Here is a 19,726-nt window from a genome sequence, read left to right on the forward strand (position 1 = left end):
CCCTTTTTTGACAAGAAATAATTAAATTTTTATTCTCTTCCTAGCTTTAAGAAATTTGGAGGCAAAAACCCCCAAACAGAAAAATACAAAGAAAGTAAGAGTCACTTATGTTTCCACCCCCCAAAAGTAACTAACTTTTAATATGGTCATGTTTTTCAAAGTTACACAAGTCCTATATGCATACACTCTTCTTTTAAAAACCAATTAAAATTACAAATAAAAATAAGTCCTCATTGACAGCACGATTCCTTTCCCAGATGCAATCAGTATCAGGTAAGCAAAACCTGGTATCAGCCTCTTATTAAACAAAGGTTGCATGGTGTTTTCTACATGTTAACAAAGGTGTACAGATTCCAAAGTAACCAAACCAGTGAGGTTTTAAGCCATGTTCCATAAAGCCCCAGGAGCCCATGAAAATATCTCAGGGGTTACTGTAAAGAACAAAGACACTACCATGTACAGGTGGTCTTGGGTTCTGTACATGACCTGCACCATCAGACTTCAAAGTAGTCCCACTTTCCTCTTATTTATAGATTAGGGCTCTACATAAAATTTCATTTTGAATTGGTTTCCATTGTTTAAAATAAAGAACCATTACACTAGGCTGAACTTACACCCCACAAGGCTACTTCTCATGGGTAGTGGGTGATAGCTTTCAAGCAACAGGAAGGAGGGAATGCTAAAGACCTAACAAAACATGGGGTGCCTGGGTGGCTCAGTCTGTTGGGCATCTGTCTTTGGCCCAGGTCATGATCCCACGGTCCTGGGACTGAGCCCCACATCAGGCTCCCTGCTCAGCGGGAAGCCTGCTTCTCCCTCTACCACTCCCCTTGCTTGTATTTCCTCTCTCACTGTCTCTCTCTCTGTCAAATAAATAAAAATCTTAAAAAAAAAAAAAAAGATCTAACAAAACAAGAGAAACTGCCATTTATTGAGCATTTACTGTGGGCCAGTTACTGTGCTGTTTTCATGCATTATCTCTAATTTAATCTTACTAACTCTTAGACTTGGAAAATTGAAACCCAAACAAAATTACAAATCTGATGAACAGGAGAGCCAGAACCCAAAGCCAACCTGTCCAATTCTAGACCTCAAGCTCTTTAACTACTGTAACACACTGCCTTCCCTTACGACCTGGCTCTATCACAAGTATCTCTTTAACCATTTCAAACCTTAGTTTCCTCATTACATGGAAATAACAATGCCTATCTCCTGTTTGTTATGAGAATCACATGATAACATCCAGGTGAAATACTTAGCACAGGGCCTGGTGTATGGTAAACAGCTGCTATTTAGATGTTAGCTGCTATTAATATAATTATTATTATTACCTTAAGTAACTGGGATGCAAGCACATAGAGCCATTTGAAGCTTGGTTAATACAAATGATCAGACCATGCATCACAAAATATTAAAAGGCTGAGGCTAAAAATTAGAATACAAAATCCTTTTTTCTTTTTTAAAGGCCACAGCAGATTCCCAAATCTAAAGCAGCACCTCTCTTTTGTGTAGTCACTTTTATTTTACCTGAGATAATCCATACAATGGAATTTATAAGGATTGAGACTTGACTGGAAAGATCAAAAACTTACTCCAAAAAAGGAAAGCTCGTTTAAAAAAAAATCCACATGGCCTCAAACAGAGACTTCCTCTATGTGTTTAGAAGACACTTGCCCCTGATACAATGTGTAGCTTAAGCATACTTACTACAAAAATTGGTAATGCCTGCTGTCCTGTATTCCTGGAGCCTCTTGATTTCCCTTCGGAGTTCAAATTCCACTGTTTATGCCAAGAAGAATGAAGGAGAAAAGTTGGAAAAACAAAATCATCATCAATGAGCACTTTTGCTATTGAATATTTTCAGTAATTCTGCTTTATATACGAGACCGGGCAATTCCGTTTGCGGGATCCTATACATTGGTGACATCTCATTAGAAATTTTACCCACAAGCTGAGGAAAGCCTATGCTAGTCATCTTTTGGCTGCCATGGCCAACTGGAAAATGCAGCTGGAACTGTCCCCCAGAAAACATACAGTGAACCGGCTGAGTTCATTTAGCTACAGAAGGAACAAATACAATTTCTTTAAACAACTAAGTTTCCCCGCTCTATTTATCCTCTATTAACAGGTCTATCCACATAACCAAATTCTTTTATAAAACCTGTCTCTGCTATTACTTGATGTGGCCCTTTTGCAAGCAAAAGACAAAAGCTCTGTGCTCAAGTCCCAGATAGTTTCTTTACAGCTTTTCTCCTATAGGAACAAAAGAGCATTGTTTTCCATAAACCAAAGATTTCTGCCTCCTCTGAGTGCACAGCTCAGGTTGCAACTGCTTGGATTATTACATGATAAAACATTCATATCTGAGTGCTTTGAAAGAGAGCATGATGAAGGACGAGCCTGAACAATCCATGGGGTGTAATTCTTTGGAATGACACATAAACCAGGGATGGCACAAACTGGGACAGGAAGTAAAAGACAGTCACCCAGTACAAACCACACAAAGAATGCCAACCAAACAGGGTGCTTGATGAGGACAACCAACCTGGCCCAGATAAATGCCTGCAATGCCATGCAGTAAATATCTGCATGATGAGAACAGGCCAAGATGCTTGGTAAAGCATTTTCCCAGAACTAAATTTGAGGGTCAAATACATAAATCTAGTGATGAAAGGTATAGCGTAAGCCACCCAGTCCAGATTACTATAAAGTGTAGGCCTCACTGCCTTAACAACTTCAATTTTTTTATTGTGAAAAATCAAATGGTAATTGGGTAGAGTCTCTCAGAAAGACAGGCAAAAGAATGGTGCAAGTACTGGGGAGCCTGGCTGGCTCGGTCCATACAGCACGGGACTCTTGATCTTGGGGTTGTGAGTTCGAGCCCCACACTGGGCACAGAGATTACTTAAGGAAATAAAAAAGCATTTTTTTTTTTTTACCTAAAAAAAAAAGAGAGAATGATGAGGGAGCCTGGGTGGCTCAGTTGGTTGGGAGTCTGCCTTCGGCTCTGGTCATAACCTCAGGGTCCTGGGATCGAGCCCCGCATCAGGCTCCCTGATCAGCGGGGAGTCTGCTTCTCCCTCTCCCCCTGCTTGTGCGCGCTCTCTCTCTCTCAAATGAATACATAAAATCTTAAAATAAAATAAAATAAAAACTTAAAAAAAGAGAGAATGATGGAGGTACTAGCTCCATGAGTTATCCAACTCTGTCCCCATTTTAAAAACTAGTTTTAATACTAAAATATTTGTGAGGGCGCCTGGGTGGCTCAGATGGTTAAGCGTCTGCCTTCGGCTCAGGTCATGATCCCAGGGTCCTGGGATCGAGTCCCGCATCGGGCTCCCTGCTCCTTGGGAGCCTGCTTCTCCCTCTGCCTCTCTCTCTCTCTCTGTCTCTCATGAATAAATAAATAAAATCTTTAAAAAAATAAAAAAATAAAAAAATAAAATAAAATATTTGTGAACAAAATGATCTGATGTCTGTGATTTGCTTCAAAATAATCCAGTTGAGGGTGAGAGAAAAGGGGGTGATAAAAATGAAGCTGGACTGGCCATGTGTTAATTGCTGAAGCTGGGTGATGGGTACATGGGGGTTCATTACACTATTATCTCTATCTTTGTATATATTTGAAAACTCCCATAATAAAAAGTGGGGGGAGAAACTACTAAACTACTGCTTAGCTGGGAAAAAAGAAAGCTACCAGCCTTTTTAACCTCTTCTGTCCCACCCCCAAGGTCCCAAATTTAGTTCATGGTAATAAAGGGGAAGAAAAGATAAAAATATCCATTTATTTATTTATAGAACTTCACCTAAAACATACCATTTCTCTCCTATTTATATCAACACACACACACACACACACACACACACACTTGCGCAAGGCTTGAAAAGCACCTACGTGCGTGGCTTTCAATGAACTTGTCGTGCTCCATTGGCCCCACTATCCTTGCAAATCGCCTCATTGTTTCGTAAAGGTCTTGGACTTCCTTGGGATACCGCCGTTCCATTACTACAGAGAACATAAAAAACAACCATGCCATAGAGAATATAAGAATCTCTAAGTTCTCTGCATTTCTTTTACAAGAAGTGAGATGGAAGGACACTATTCCTAACCTCACATGACTAATTTACCCATGACAGGAAGCAAACAGGAAAGCCAAGAATGCAAAACACTAATCAAAAAGATAAGAACATCCCAGTGACTATCACACAGGGATGTTGTTATCCCTGGAGAACTGAAGACCGTCTGCATCACTGAGCGCCTGGTGACCTCCACACCTCAAGCTCTTCATCTGTACAGATGCAGGGACTGTTGCCAGTAACGGGAAAGATGATTAAAGGCGTATCACTGTATTCTTAGGAACAATGTTGGGCAAAATTTCTGGTATTAACTTCCGTAGGAAAACAAGGAAAGTACAGATACAATAATCCATCTAGAAGAGGTGGACTAGCCTAGAAAAAAAGTGTGCTATCTTTCATGCCCCACCAGAAATCTCCCTACCAACATGGCCTCCAGTGAGGTGTTTATTTCTTCACTCTCTATTCGGGTCATTTTCCCTTCCTCTAAACTAAGTACCACAACTAAATTTACTACTAATGAAGTTATATTTTGATAACTATCATCCACGTAAATGGTATATACACAGGGTAGCCACAGTCAGTAACTCTGAGGATCACTAACGACCAAATTTCTAATAAAAAGTGGTATCGGCAAAGAAGATGGGGAGTAAAACCTACCAACAGTACGTGGTAGGTTGGAGTAGCCAGAAGTGCTACTTGGTCATTTCAATCAGATGAACTAGGCTGAAACTAGGGGATTAGATGAGCTAATCAGGAACTAAGCTAGTTCTGCTCACTTTTGGACTACAAGCTTTCTATCATGACAGTTATTTAAATTAAGTCCTTTCCTCAGCTGAACCTCTTCCCTTGAGGGAGACAGTCTTATCCATAAATTCCAGGCGCTGATTTGATGGGCAGCCACAGACTATTTTAACTACCAAACCCTCCCCCGCCAAAACCAAAAGCAAAAAAACACCCTACAGGGATAATACGGAAGAATTAGAGGAGTAAAAACTTTAAATTTGATGAAAAAACCCCTCTGCCTACAATATTAAGGTCACATACACTCACTATAATGGCAATTGAGACCTCTGAAACCAACAAAGCCTCCTCTCAGCTTCTAAACGTACAAAATAATTAAAAGAATAATCAGGCTAAACTGACCTCTGTTTACCAGCTGAGAATAGAGTTTATATGAGAGTCAAGGTCTATTGACCTTGGTCAAACCCCTACTGACCTATTATTGAAAGCCCAGGCATTCAGACATAGGAAGCCACTATTGTAGCTACTAGAATATGACCAATAATTGTCTATAGAAAGGGCAATGGAAATCTGATCCTGAGTTATTTTGCAAACCCACAGTCCTCAATGACGGATGAGGTTAAACAAGCAATCTCATCCATTGCTAGAAGGAATGTAAGTTGGTACAACCATCTTTTGGAAAAGAATCTGGCAGCGCAGGTCAAGCATTTTTAATGATCACATTTTTTGACCTATTACCTCCATTTCTGGGAATCTACCTTAAAGAAAATTCTACATATATATAAAGCTTTATTCACAAATTCATCATAGGATTATTTATAATGATTCAAAAAACTGAAAATAAGCTAAATAACAAAAGTTTAGCATGTTATATACTTATATATACACACAACATATTATATAACTATTAAGAGGGACATCTTCAAAACACCTCCATCACTTGAAAAAGTGTAACAGAAAGTGGAAAAAAAAATGTAACATACTTATGATCACAACTATATTAAAAAACATTTAACCCATGACTGGCTGACGTGAACCCTACAATGGCACAGAGTGTCAAGCCCTCTAAGATTCTATCAACTAGGATAAGAAGCACAATAATCGTTAGGAACTTCTACAAAAAGGACTACTGTGACATGCAAGTATTCTAACATTTCTATATAAATATTGTAATCATTATGAGTCATCATTCTTATTTGCTGAACAAACTCTACAGTGTAGAAGAAAAAGTACAGAGACTTTCTGCTCAGCCTAGGTATCTCCAATATTTAGAACAGTAGGTCAAAGCGTGCATTCACTTAGAAGTCATTATAGTTTTACTATCACCATCATACAATGCTAGATGCCTGTTTGTCCACTACTATGCAAAATAATGGTTGCTTTTCCCATAAAAATGTTTAACAACCCAATGATCAAGGTTAACATATAGTTCCTACCCAGTTCCAGAAAATGACCTATCAATATTCATGCTGTAATTACCATACTACTAAAAAAAAAAAAGGAAGTATCATACAAGTGTTGATCATACATTAATGGTTCTGAACTCTACTATGTAACAGAATTTCCTTGAAGATTTCTTAAAAATGCTCTAGCATTAACCCTCAGAGATTCTGACTTAATTCGTCTCAAGTGATACCCAGGCATCAGAATTTTTTTTAAAGCTTCCAACATGATATGCTGGGGCGCCTGGCTGGCTCAGTCGGTAGTGCATATGACTCCTGATCTTGGTGTCGTGAGTTTGAGCCCCACAATGGGTGTGGAGATTACTTAAAAAAAAAAAGCTACCTACATGATGCTAATATGCAACCTGGATTAAGAACTACTGCCATAAATGATTTGTTCAAGACTGTTCAATAATGTTGGAAGAAATTTTAAAATAAAGAAAGCAGCTAATACTTACACTGAAACTTTCTCAGGTTGATTAATCCATGGTCTCTTATAATTCTAGGACGAAAACCACAATACTGTATAATTAGTTCCACATCTAATGTCTTCCACATGCAGTTTTTATTACACATTTGAAACACTATGAGGTGGAATACTGAGGTTCAAAGACACCATCACTCCCCACAAAGTTCTGAAGGGTAGTGAGTCTGCTAACAAAATTTTAGGCTTTCAAGCATCATATATTTTTCCTCTCCTTGGACCTGATAGACTCTCAGCAACTATTTGCTGGATGAATGAATGAGCACTCAAAAATACTGAAAAACATGTCTATAACTTGGAATGAAACAGAAGGGAATCTGTGTCTGTGTCATAAGAATTAATCTGTTTAATTTAGGGAACTGATAATTGAGAACAGTCATTTAAAGGGAAACAGCTAAACCATAAAAGGGCGCCGTGATCACACCTTCAACATTTACAACTGTACATGTGTACATTCACAGAACGTTTTGAAGCTGTTTGAAATAAATATTGTGCATGTTTAGTGGAAGGGCCTCAACATAAGATCTAACAGCATCCTCAACCACTGAGTTCCACAATACTGGCTAGTTCGAATTATGTGTGTGTATGTGTGCACAGCAAAAACAGAATTTAGGTAAACCATGCAGAGCTGTGTCTGGAACTGCAGGTATTCATGACTAGTGACGAAGCTTCTCACAGGGGCAGCTGGGTAATCTCCTCCGGCACTTCTCAGAAGCTGACTCTAGGCACGCTTTACTTTAAGGTCACATCTTGGTCCCTCAAGAGTGCCTCCCAAGTCCTATTCCTTTTTTTGTTGTGATGCCATTGTGTTTCTAGTCTGTAACACCATGATAACATACACACATGCTCATACCCCCTGCATACCCTTTCCTGAACTGTTAACAGTCTCTGTAAGCTAACAGGGGTCTGGGATCCATAATTTCTCAGTCTGAATGCATGTTTTTTATTCTGCAGCAAAGAGAAGGAGTAACTGCCTGAAACCTGTTCAGAATTTCTTTGAAATCTTTTTAGGTAAGACTTCTCATAAAAAATGAGCAGTTAGAATGAATGCATTAAAAAAAAAAAGCATAACAATTTGATAACACCTTGAATTTATCTTGTTCCTTTTTTCCTTAAAACAGTGCACCCATATTATTCAATGGTCATCGTAACATCAAGGAAGGGTAAGAAAGAGCAAGTAAAAAACAAACAAACAAAGGACAAGTATTATTATCTGCATTTGACAGATGGAAAAATTAAGGACCAAGGAAAATAAGTGTCTTCCTCAAGGTCACAAGACAAGCCACAAGTAGAATGTTCTTATGGGCTATATGTGGTCAATAGTCCATACCTGAAAGAAGGCTGGATGGTTTTCTGTACTTACTTTTTTCGTCTTTGTCTCTCCTTTAACCTGGAATGATAGATATCTACTACAGCCATCTTCAGAGCTATAAACAAACACATACACACACACAGATATAAAGCCAAGACAAAAATAAATCTTTTATCCGAACGGTCTTAAACTTTGAACCTCATATTGCTAACTATTCCACACTCACTGGTCTAGGCACTTTGTCTCTTGGAAACAAAAATATCCTAGGATACTGAATTTCTTTGTCAGTAAATTACAGTGAAGATCTTTTTTCCTATGTATATGTTTATATGGCATTACCCTATAGATAACAATTTCTGCTTTCTACTGAACACCTCTTTTGGCCATGCCTTGTTATGCATATTACTAGGTTTCATACAACAGGAGTCTGAACTTTGGTCATACACGGACTAGAAATCGCATCTATTAGAGTAGTCATAAAATGAATATTGACCGGGGTTATAACCTCCAGGAGTAAGTTCAGGAGACAATATCAAAAAAGACTGATGTGAATAAGGTGCAGCAGAGACATTTTTCCAGAGTAGCACTTTTCAGTTGTGGAGCAACAACTATTTAGGGGATAGTTTTGCATGCAGTAGTGAAAAGTTCCACTAACTAGCCTAACAACCCCAAAGCTATGCTCTGCTTTGTTGCGCATGTCCCAATCCTTTCCTGGCTTTAGCCTCATGTTAAAGACACAGGGAGAAAACAGTCAGTAGACGGCAAAAGGTTTCATCAATACAGTAGTTCTGGTTCTCTTTCTTTCCCTGGCCAATTTTTCCAGCTTCAGAGTTCCTCAGGGTTCTGTTCTCATCTTTCTTTTCACCCCTCACCTTATTCCTATAAACTCATCCACTCCTATGGTTCCAAGTACATCAAAATATATAATCTCAGACTCAGATATTTATTTTAAGCTCCAGATCCTATCTGGGTATCTCTACTCACATAGTCCTCAGTTACAAACTTGTACTTTACCTCTTTCCCAAAACTCTGTTGTCCAAGACAGAAATCAGCCTGACTCTCCCTCCCCTCCCTCCATATCCAGTCAGTGAGTCTTACCTATATTGAATGCTTCAGTCTGTCTTGAATTCATCTCTTCCTCTTTGTCCCTAATCCTATTCCTTAGCTTCAGTATCTTGTCTCACCTAGAGCACTGTGTGTACTTTTTAGTAACTCCAGTTCTACCTTATTCTAATTCAACCCTTCAAGTGGTACCAGGGTAATGTTTTTAAGCATACTCTGATGGTGTATTTCCCCTGCTGACAATTTTTCCAGTGGCTTCCCATCCACTTACAGGAGTTCAAACCCTCACATATTATACAAAACTCCTTATTGCCTTGAATCTCCCCATCTTCCCAGTCTCGTTTCCTACCATTCCTTCATATGCCCTATACACCATGCAGGCGAAACCATCTGCCCTCGCTCACAGAGCTGCTAAGTACGGAGCAGGGATCCAAACCCAGTTTGATTCTAAAGCCTTGGAGTAGGAGAGACACTGAAATTGCCCAACATGTTTACTTTCTCTGTGAGAGTAATCTGGCTTAACTAAAAATGAAATGAGTGTTTAAAAAAAAAAACAAACTCAGAAGTAAACAACTTCCATAGGCTTTTTATAACCTGAAGACCCTCTGAAGTTAAGAAATAAAGACCAACCATTAACAGCTCTAGAAGAAACTATGAAGACTACTTGATTTGGCACTGTGCTACACAAACCATCCTTAACTATAATCCATGGATTCTGAAGGAAATTTTTTTTTAAGATTTTATTTATTTGAGAGAAAGAGAGAGAGGGAGAGAGAGCACAAGTGGGGGGAAGAGGGGCAGAGGGAGAAGCAGACTCCCAGCCAAGTGGGGAGACCGATGCCCGATGTGGGGCTCGATCCCAGGACCCTGGGATCATGACCTGAGCCGAAGGCAGACGCTTAACGACTGAGCCACCCAGGCACATGGATTCTGAAGGAATCTTAAAATTTAATGATTTCAGTAGATTCTGGAACTATCTTAATAACTTGTTATCCCCTTAGGCTTTGTGTAAGTTGAGAGTTTGATGGGTTTTGTTTTAATTACTGAATGTAGTCACAGAAGAAAGAGGCTCTAGAGCACAACATAATGACCTGACACGCGTCCTTTGAAAATCTAAAATATGCTATTCAGATGGTAGGTAATAAAATTTAACACACCAGGCGCGCAGCAAAGAATTTACTGTGTATGACAATCACGTCTTCCAGGGTAGTGAGCTTCACTGAACCAAAATAGAGCCTAGAGCCTCTGTAATACTGATAAACAAAAAAGGCAATATAATCTCATTGCTCATCAGAAGGATGTGAGATACAAATTCAAGTTTAACCCATGGGGGCAATGAGTCAACACAGATTTGCATGTTCTCCTAGAGTAACTTTTAAAACGTTGTTTTCAAATGTGTTCTTATCTGAAACGGACAAGTTAGATCAGCTTTAGCTGAACCTCTTCCTTACTCTACCTCCAGCGACCTTTCCCAGTAGTCTCTGAGGGTACCGCGGCGCAATAATTTGAAACCCACACTTTTGCTTCCTGAAACTAGATTTTAAGACAGGAAAAAAAATGCAACCAATCAAGGAAGAGAACAGTACAATGGCTCATTACAATCACGAATTTCTTTCACAATATAAAACAACAGAAGTTGAGTAATGTACAATTCTGAGGCAGTGTCAGTATAGTATTCCTGGCAAGATAATAGAAATAAATTCTGGATACTCCATGCTAACTCATTACTGTGCATCTCACTGCTACCTGCCCTCAGGATTAACTCAGATTAGAAGGAAGAAATACCAAAATCTAACATGTGGGGCTATGAACAGACGCACTATATATGTATGTAACTTCAATCACTGGGAAATGACCAGGAATACTTTATCTAGGCCATTCTGCCTTGAGTCTGAGATAAAAATAACAAATTCTAACTGGATGATCTGAAGAGGTAAGTGGATGCATTACTTTTTAAAGTTTAAGTATAAAGAAAAAAGTACTAGTTACTACAGATTTTCTTTGTTCATTTCTAGTAAGTTCAAAATTTTATTTATTTAAAGATTTTACTTAGGGGTGCCTAGGTGGCTCAGTCAGTTAAGTGTCTGCCTTCAGCTCAGGTCATGATCCCAGGATTCTGGGATTAAGCTTTGGGCTCCCTGCTCAGTGGGGAGTCTGCTTCTCCCTCTCCCCACTCCCCTGCTCCTGCTCTCTCACTATTGCTGTCAAATAAATAAATATTTATTTTTAATAAATCTTTAATAAAGAGAGAGAGAGAGAGTGCACGCATAAGTAGGGGGAGCAGGAGAGGGAGAAGCAGGCTCCCTGCTGAGGAGGGAGCCCGATGTGGGGCTCGATCCCAGGACCCTGGGATCATGACATGAGCCAAAGGCAGCCGCTTAACTGGCTGAGCCACCCAGACGATCCAGTAAGTTCAAAAAGCTAAACAACACTGCTTTATTTTTCCTCACAACCATTCACAACTAAAAATAATTCAGTAATATCAGATTCAAGATTTAAGGCAATGGTTTTCAAATTTTTTAGGTAGAACTCTTTCTATAAGTGAGCTCTTTCTTGATGTAGAGGGTTGTTCCATATAAAAGCCCAGGTATCATGAAATACTCCCACTGCTTTCTAACACCCTGCTGTAGTTTGATAAGCTCTAGACTGGTGTGCTGGTGGAGATGCACTTGATATCCCTGTGTGGTGGAACAGGCAGGTATGAACAGGGAGGAGAGGATGTGTCTCTAACCAAACACAAGTTTTAGAGTGGACTCTAACTCTTTTTCATATAAGAAACAGAATTAGGCAGTCAACAGTTCAAGGCAGGAGAAGCAAAAAAAGGAGGAAAAAAAAAAGCTACGTAAACAGCTAACACACAGCTGAGTACTTATCACATTCCAAGCTCTTTGTGGGTCTTATCTTATTTACCTACCCAAACAAGATGAGTTCAATAGGATAAAAAACGACTTGCAGATCCAGTGGAAATTATTGCTAATTCTGAAAACATATTTCTGTAATCTAAGATATTAACTTATCAGGTTGTTTCCTGAGATTTGTGTGGGAATGACTTAATTAACACAGAAAAAAAAACTGAAGAGACTACAAAAAAAAAAATCTATCAATACTGACAACTGGTTTCACTGCTTGATCACTTCAATAGTTTGGACTGTGCAACTGGCTCTGGAGAACAAATGGAAGGAAAGGCACACACAGAAACAAATGGGAGAACTGGAATTCTCCCAGAGGAAAATGCGTATTTGGAAGCCGTCTCTTTTCTTTGCACTCAGCAGCAACTGATTATAAAATCTTAACTGCATGAATAGCCCAGGGAGGACCACAGCACAGCAGGCAGAACAGAAATGAGAAGGCAGACACTGAAAGAATGAGAATCACAGGTTCACATTCTACTTAGAGTGACTGGAAGTTCCAGGAAAGCGGGTAAACAAAGCACCAGAGATCATTAAAAACAAACCAACCAAAACCAACCATAACCTATTCACTCCTGAAATCTCAGCTTTGGAGGAAGAATTGTGTCCCTGTGATTACACTGGGGACTGATAACAAAGTTTCTAAATGGCTGGCCTTAAAATATTTCAAGAAGTGGGCAGAAGTCAGAGGCAGTTCCTTCCCACTGCAGTGTATTTCTAACATTGTTCAAAATAGCTGGCAACATGTCTCTGTTTTCCTGACAGAAGGCACTTACTGCTTGCTTGGCAAGAAAACCAACTCAGAGACCTTAACTGCAGGGAAGCCAATCAAAATCCCTGTTGCAACCACACAAGCATAAACCTGTGACTCAGGTATTCCCCAGAAGCAGAGCTTTTTAAAAGTCATTTCCCCCAAAAGCTTTTGGTCAAGATGTACACAATTAATTCTGGGGAGGAAAGAAGATGATGGGACCTAATGGTTAAAGTCAGCAAGTAGGAAACCATAGTTACTTAAGTCCTTTGTGCACTTTCTTGAATGTAAAGTGGGAAAATATCTAGCCCTACTTCTCAGCAATGTGGTTAAGCTATAGAAGATAACAAATGTGACATTTCACAAACACACACAAAAAAACTCAGCAATAAAAATGCAAGGTTGTAAAGATGATAAATATTGTACAGTATTAACAACATAGATTCTGGAGATGGCTCTGTCACTAGCAGGTTATATGACCTGAGGCAAGTTACTTGATATTTCCATTCTTCAGTTTCCTCATCTACAAAACAGAGATGTGGATGATGATGACAATAATGCCAAACTCATAGAGTTTTGTGAGGATTTTTTTTTTTTTTTTTTTTTAAAGATTTATTTATTATTTATTTTGAGAGAGTGAGAATGAGAAATAGAGAGCACGAGAGGGAAGAGGGTCAGAGGGAGAAGCAGACTCCCCGCCGAGCAGGGAACCCGATGCGGGACTCGATCCAGGGACTCCAGGATCATGACCTGAGCCGAAGGCAGTCGCTTAACCAACTGAGCCACCCAGGCGCCCGAGTTTTGTGAGGATTAAATGAGGTCACGTGTGAAGGGCATAGAATGGTACCTGGCAAACAGTAAGGGCTGTATGTATCAGCTATTATTACTAACAGCATTTATGTCTAAGATGTCCTAAGCATAAAACTTTACATGCTTTACATGCCTTTAAAGGGAAGGGTACTGCCAATAGGTAGCTAAGTATACACAGTGACAAGGCCGGACCTCTAATCTACTAACCATTCAATTATCTAAAGGCTGACAATATGAGCCTCAAAGAAGAGAAAAAAGGAAAAAAAAAAAAAAAAGGTGGGGGAGTATCCATGCCTGGCCAAGAAATTGTGCTGAAATTAGCTTTCCAAATAGAGGAAGAGTAATCTGTCCTAATGGGCAACCCTATGAAGATACTGCACTCAGGGTTTTAGAACCTGTGAAACTCTGGGAAAGGGGATTCCACAAATCGAGGAGCAGTTTTCCCAAATGGAAGCACACTGGGGAGAGATGGCCCACAGGAAAAAGGAACACCACTGTGCATCTACACTGAGATCCCAAACATACCAGGACACAGGAGAATGCCAAGTTATGAGTCTTCTGCGTCGCTCTTTCTGAGCCAATAATTTCTGCTTATTTCAATAAATACATGGTGGTGTCATTCAGGGATCCCAGAACTTCCTTATTTTCTTCCTCAGACACTGCTTCACTTGCAGTATCCTTTCCAGGCCCATTCTGAAAGCCTCTGGTATGGCTGGAATGCAATCAATTATCCCTCCACTGTATCCCAGGCCTCTATAATGGACAATTCAAACCATCATATTAGACAAATTCCATGAATCATAGCAAAAATTTGGGGTGAGGAAAAGAGCTTGGTGGCTTCGGCCCTGGGGTGGAATCTAAAACCCAGCTAGTTTGTTTCCTTGCCATAGTTATATAAGTGAGGGAACATAAAAGGAATGTTACTAATGCTCAGTAATATTAAGAGTATAATGGTGTAATGGAATGGTAATAACACCCAATCTCAATTACATATCATCTTCACTGGAGACATTCATACTCTGACTAAACAGTGTTACCCCTCCTTTACTGGCAGTGGACACACACAGAAAAAAAAAAAACCAGCAAGCAAGATTGCAAAGACTTGCCCAAGATCACACAATGACTCAGAAGTAGGCCTGAAGTAGAATCAGTGTCCTAATTTGCACAAAATATGTGCGCCCTCTCTGTTCTAGGTGTGCTCAGAAAGCTCCTTCTCATTCCTGCCTGTCTCTGGCAAGAAAACCTCTTGCCACTGGGAGTGGGCTCCTAGTCCCTCCCCTTCACTGGGTATTCTGGGAGAAAGTGCTCAGCTCAGGGGCTTGGGGGCCATACATACCACACTGGATAGTGGGTCATGCAGCCAGAGGGGCTAAATAAGAACTCTAGACCATATAAACAAAGCCTCCTTTTGTAGCACCAGCAAGTCATCCCTTTGATCTCAAGCACGGCTAAACCTCTTTCAAATGTCAACATCTTTTAAAAAGCACCCATCTGAACATCTTATAGTTTGCCACTATGGGAGGGAAAAGGGAGGCAGGGCTGATGATTTGCATTCTGTTAAAGCTGCTTATTGTAACAGTCAGTAACTGATGCTTCGATTCTAGCTCAAATTAACTAGAATCAAGAGACTTACAAGGCTGTAGAAATTGCAGGAAGAACACAACTAAAGTATGTTCTAGGTTTGACAATGCTAACTGAAACAAAAACTGCTAATCAATAGCTTATTTCTGATTTTTTTTCCTGTTGCCCTACTTAGTTACAGAAAGAACCACAGTGTACCAAAAGAAATTGCAAGTCTTGCTTCTACAAAGAATGAAGAGTGAAATTAAATATCCACCATTACCACAGTTTTGTTGATAATGTTAAGACTAAAGAATGAAGACCTTGGGAAGAAGTGATCTGGCAAGTCTCTGACATAGTTGAGCCATTATTGACATGGAAAATCCTGACTTTGAAAAGTTGGTTACTTTTGAACAGTTACCTAAAAGGGTGACATTTATGGAGCTTTTTTTTTTTTTTTTTTGCATTCTGAGTAAGAAAGATGCAAGTCAGGAAACAATAGCATTTTAATTAAAGCTGGTGTGACTGACAAATACTGAGGCAGCAATCTGCACACTGCAGTTGGGGAACACCCCCAGAGGGGGGAAAAGAGCAGCACGCGAGTTACTGGGCTGGAAAGGAAGAGACTGAAGTGGAAGACTGAACAAATACAGTCTATCTAGTGAATGCTCGAGTAGTTTTGCTTTTCAAGCTTTCCTTTTAGTGCCATCTGCGTCACCTCCACTTTCCTTAAAGTCGTGTGGGAGAAAAAGGGAGGAATGAAATTTTGCGAAGAAAACAGCTCAAGAAATATGTCGATGGTAAATCCTGAAGGTAAAATTTTTAAGAGGACTCTTTCTCTGTCCCAGATCTGGTGTAACGAATGCCTAAATAGCTCTTGTATGGAGAGAAGAATCAAGTGCCCTTTTCAGTGACAGAGTATCAGTTAATGTAATATACAAACTTGATTTGCAATTCACAAGGATTCTCCTTGCCTTTCCTGCCTGGGATATAGATTTAAGAGAAACAATGAAGACACTGTTTGGGAATGTGGGAGAATCCAAGGAGGCATTACTCACCTATTGTATCACATTCATTCTAGACTAAAATGAAAGAAGATTGGGGATTATTTTAAATAGGTAATTCAATGTAAATGGAAAGAGAGGAAAAAAGAGATTCAATGGAAGTCTTAACCCCCCCACTTTTAAGAGCCCTGCTGGCATTAACTACTTATGTTATAACACAAGAATGGACATAAATCCTTAGAGGGCTCATCTTAGGTGAGAATTCAGAAATGCTGAAAATTCAACAGTACTGAGAAACAAGAATTTCCCAAGCTTGGTCTAAAAACCCTTGAAGAACTTCCATTCTTTTTCCCTGCTAAGAGAAATTTGGGGTAACAAATTATGGTGAACATCTAGCATCATCAGTTGCTACTGAAGTTCCCAAGGTGTTCACATTGACTCCCTTCCTTCTAAGGAGGCAGTGAGAGCCATTCAACCGACTACCTCATTGTAGGCTTACCTCAGTCAAAAGAAAGATCACACAGTCCAAGCCCGGGATACCAACCACCATTACATGATCCACATTCTCACCCTCATCACAAAATGATCTTTTTCATGTGGTCAAAACACAACAACAGGTAAATGCAGCAACTTACCCCACCAGGTTTTGAGTCCCATAAAGGCAGGGAACGTGTTTTATTTATCCTTTTATTCATTCCTAGCACCCAACACAGTGTCACCATATACTTTACAATTGATAAAAACATGTGCTGAAATAAAATGTTACCATGTAAAATGTCCGAGTCATCTTCAACAAAATCGATGTCTCTCAAGTCCCATTCTGCGTAATTGTCAAACTCCTGTTTGGGGAAAAAAATCCCCACCCCAAACCCATCAGCTTTGAGTAATGCCTTCACAGTAGCCATGCTTTAGAAGCAAACAGAAAAGAAACAAATAAAACAAAAAAGTACCGAATGGAGTAGTACATGGTCAGGAAACCACTATAAGAAAGAAGAAGTCACAGGAAAAAGCTTGAGAGGCTTTCAGGCAGTAGAGACAGCAAAAATATGAGAAAGTTTCAAGTCCAGGAATAAAGCCAAACCTAGTGTTCTAAAAATTAAAAGTAATCTGTTCATAAAATCTAAACTGAGAAATCTAACTCTGAATAGGCCATCAAGTGTTTAGATAAGAACACTGTCTACATTAATTCATCTACCTTACTTTTTACTACCTTTTGAGGCTCTATTTATTTGATATTGCTTATATAGTTCAATGGATAGATGTGTTCATATTTGACTCAATGAGTACAATTTGTAGGAGCAGTAAGTAACAGCTGCCATGAACAAAATGAAGACCTGTGTGTGGCTGGCAAAATTATTGTAGTTTGCTAAACTTTTAAATTATCTCCAGGAGCGTTGTCATTGTGGATCAGATGATAAATCAAGACACTTGTAATTGCTTTCACATGGTTTTTAACTCCATGGATGAACAAGGAATATACAGTTTTTATACACATTCATCATGCTTTATATACTTCTGAATACAGAACAGAGATCAGCAAACTACAGTCTATGGACAAATTTCAGCCCACTGCTTATTTTGTAAATAAAGTTTTATTGGAGCACAAGCATGTTTGTTTGTTTACACATTATTTATGTTGCTTTTGCATAGTAATGGCAGTTTAGTTGCGACAGAGACTTAATGGTCTACAAAAACTATTTACTGTCTGGTCCTTAAAGGAAAAAGTCTGCCAACCCCTGATACTGTACAACTTTGAAATGCCCGAGGGGTGGAATGAGAACCAGACCACAGAAACCCCATATCTATTAAGTAAATGAGAGCAACATCTTTGCAACTTAGAAATAGGTTCTTGGTATGTAAAACTACATTTTATATGTGAAAATGTCATGAATGAGAAAAGACACTCAAATGAAAGAAAACGTGGCTGCCTAAAGGCCCTATAAATTACAGTGCCTCGAAAATCTGTTTTTAGTGGTATGGAACCTATAGGTAAGAGATATAAGCCTCATGTGAAACAAAAACAAGTTTCTCCTACCTCGATAAAATCTGCTCGAGCTGGCATGTATCCTGCCATGTCCCGAGAAAGCAAGGAGTCAAAGGTAGGTCGGGGAGGGTCATCTGTAGCTGGAAGAATTTAGGTTCTTAGTTAGTTAATAAAATATTGGCATGAAAAAGTAACAGAGACATAGTCCTCATTTACGCTCTGAAATATTTTTGTTTGGGGAAAAAAACAGTGTCTGAGAGAATAAATAAAATTCAAAACATTTTTATAAAGGAAAAGTGAGAAAGATAAATATTACGGAAACAGACTGAATTCTTAAAAAGGAAACTAAAACTTAGGAAATTCTCTAAATAAAATGGGGAAATTCTTCTGAATTGTGCTTTCTTAACGTAATAGAAAACCAAAGATCTTCTCTTTAATATTACAGAAACATAAGTATTTACCCTGTCTGCTTCAGTTCCCTTACCCCTTAGGACCAATATCAATTTATAATCTCACCCAACTGGGCCAAAAAACCCCACAGGATTTGGAAGTTAGCTGGAATTGGGTCCCAGCTCTAATATCCTCTAGTCCCATGAAGCACAAATTATTTAACCTTTCTGAATCTGTTTCCTCATGCATAAAGCAAAAGCACTTGCTCTCCCTATCTCACTGGGTTGCTATGAGGAACAAATGATCTAATGGATTTGAAAACAAAATGTTACCACCCAAAGTGTTTTCCAAATAGGTATCGTCAGGCTTTGAGTTAGTCGGCTATGAAACTGTTTCTAGAGTCTGAGGAAAGGGGCGGGGAAGGGTGGTGGTGAAGAAAACATTCATATCTCATTATTTGTGCTTCTGGGAGTCATTCAGCAAAGACGTCCATTTATAACTCATCATGGTTTTAGTTTCGTTTTGTTAGAAGACCCATGAGTCCCTTAGCGACATGAGATTAAAAAAAAAAAAGCTTGCTATTACTACCATAACTAAGTGAACTAAAATAACAAGCTGCTTCTTGGACTCAACACTGGGATGATTAAATACAATGAATCAAATACTGGACTCTCATAACTAATATCTAGAATCTTAAACCCTCCAAAGCAGCAAAAGTTTGGTTCATTTTGGACATCTCATCCGCAGAAGCATTAAAGTTGGCTGATATGTTCACAGCCTCAGAGTGGGTGGGACTACACACTGTTTCTGGGCACTGGATTTCCGGTGCAGGACTCCAACCCCTTTTCCCCATTACAGCCCTGACTCTCAGCAACTGCCAGGCCAACCCCTCCCATCTTCCATAAGCTCTTCAGCTGCCCAAACCACTGTTCATCTGCTACAGCAACAGGGCCGGAGGGTGAGCTCAGCACCTCTTAGCGACACAGGAGGCACTTACACTGAAATGGTATGGCTGTGTCAGCAGTTTTCGCCTCCTCCGCGTGCTTCAGGTTCAGCAGGGGTAGACGCAAACAGAGGGTTATTGATGAAATGCCTTCATATAGTGCTTCTCACACTCCTCCTTGGTCTTGGTGCACATCTGATTGGCTACATCCTGCCCTAGAGGATCGTAAGAAGAGAAAGCTCTGACCATTTATACAA

At 39.5% G+C, this 19,726-nt stretch overlaps 1 protein-coding gene across 1 annotated transcript in view; it reads right to left on the reverse strand.

The window, feature by feature from the left end:
• Window positions 1–19,726, reverse strand: part of TADA2A (transcriptional adaptor 2A) — a 49,197-nt gene that overhangs the window by 7,014 nt on the left and 22,457 nt on the right. The window contains 9 exon segments of the mRNA XM_035724659.1: window positions 1,708–1,779; window positions 3,896–4,006; window positions 6,719–6,762; window positions 8,108–8,171; window positions 16,919–16,991; window positions 18,188–18,276; window positions 19,524–19,584; window positions 19,586–19,618; window positions 19,620–19,683. Coding sequence (XP_035580552.1) covers window positions 1,708–1,779; window positions 3,896–4,006; window positions 6,719–6,762; window positions 8,108–8,171; window positions 16,919–16,991; window positions 18,188–18,276; window positions 19,524–19,584; window positions 19,586–19,618; window positions 19,620–19,683 — 611 coding nt within the window.

The sequence above is a fragment of the Zalophus californianus genome, chromosome 16 (genome assembly GCF_009762305.2).
Source record: "Zalophus californianus isolate mZalCal1 chromosome 16, mZalCal1.pri.v2, whole genome shotgun sequence".
In the NCBI taxonomy this organism is placed as follows: Eukaryota; Metazoa; Chordata; class Mammalia; order Carnivora; family Otariidae; genus Zalophus; species Zalophus californianus.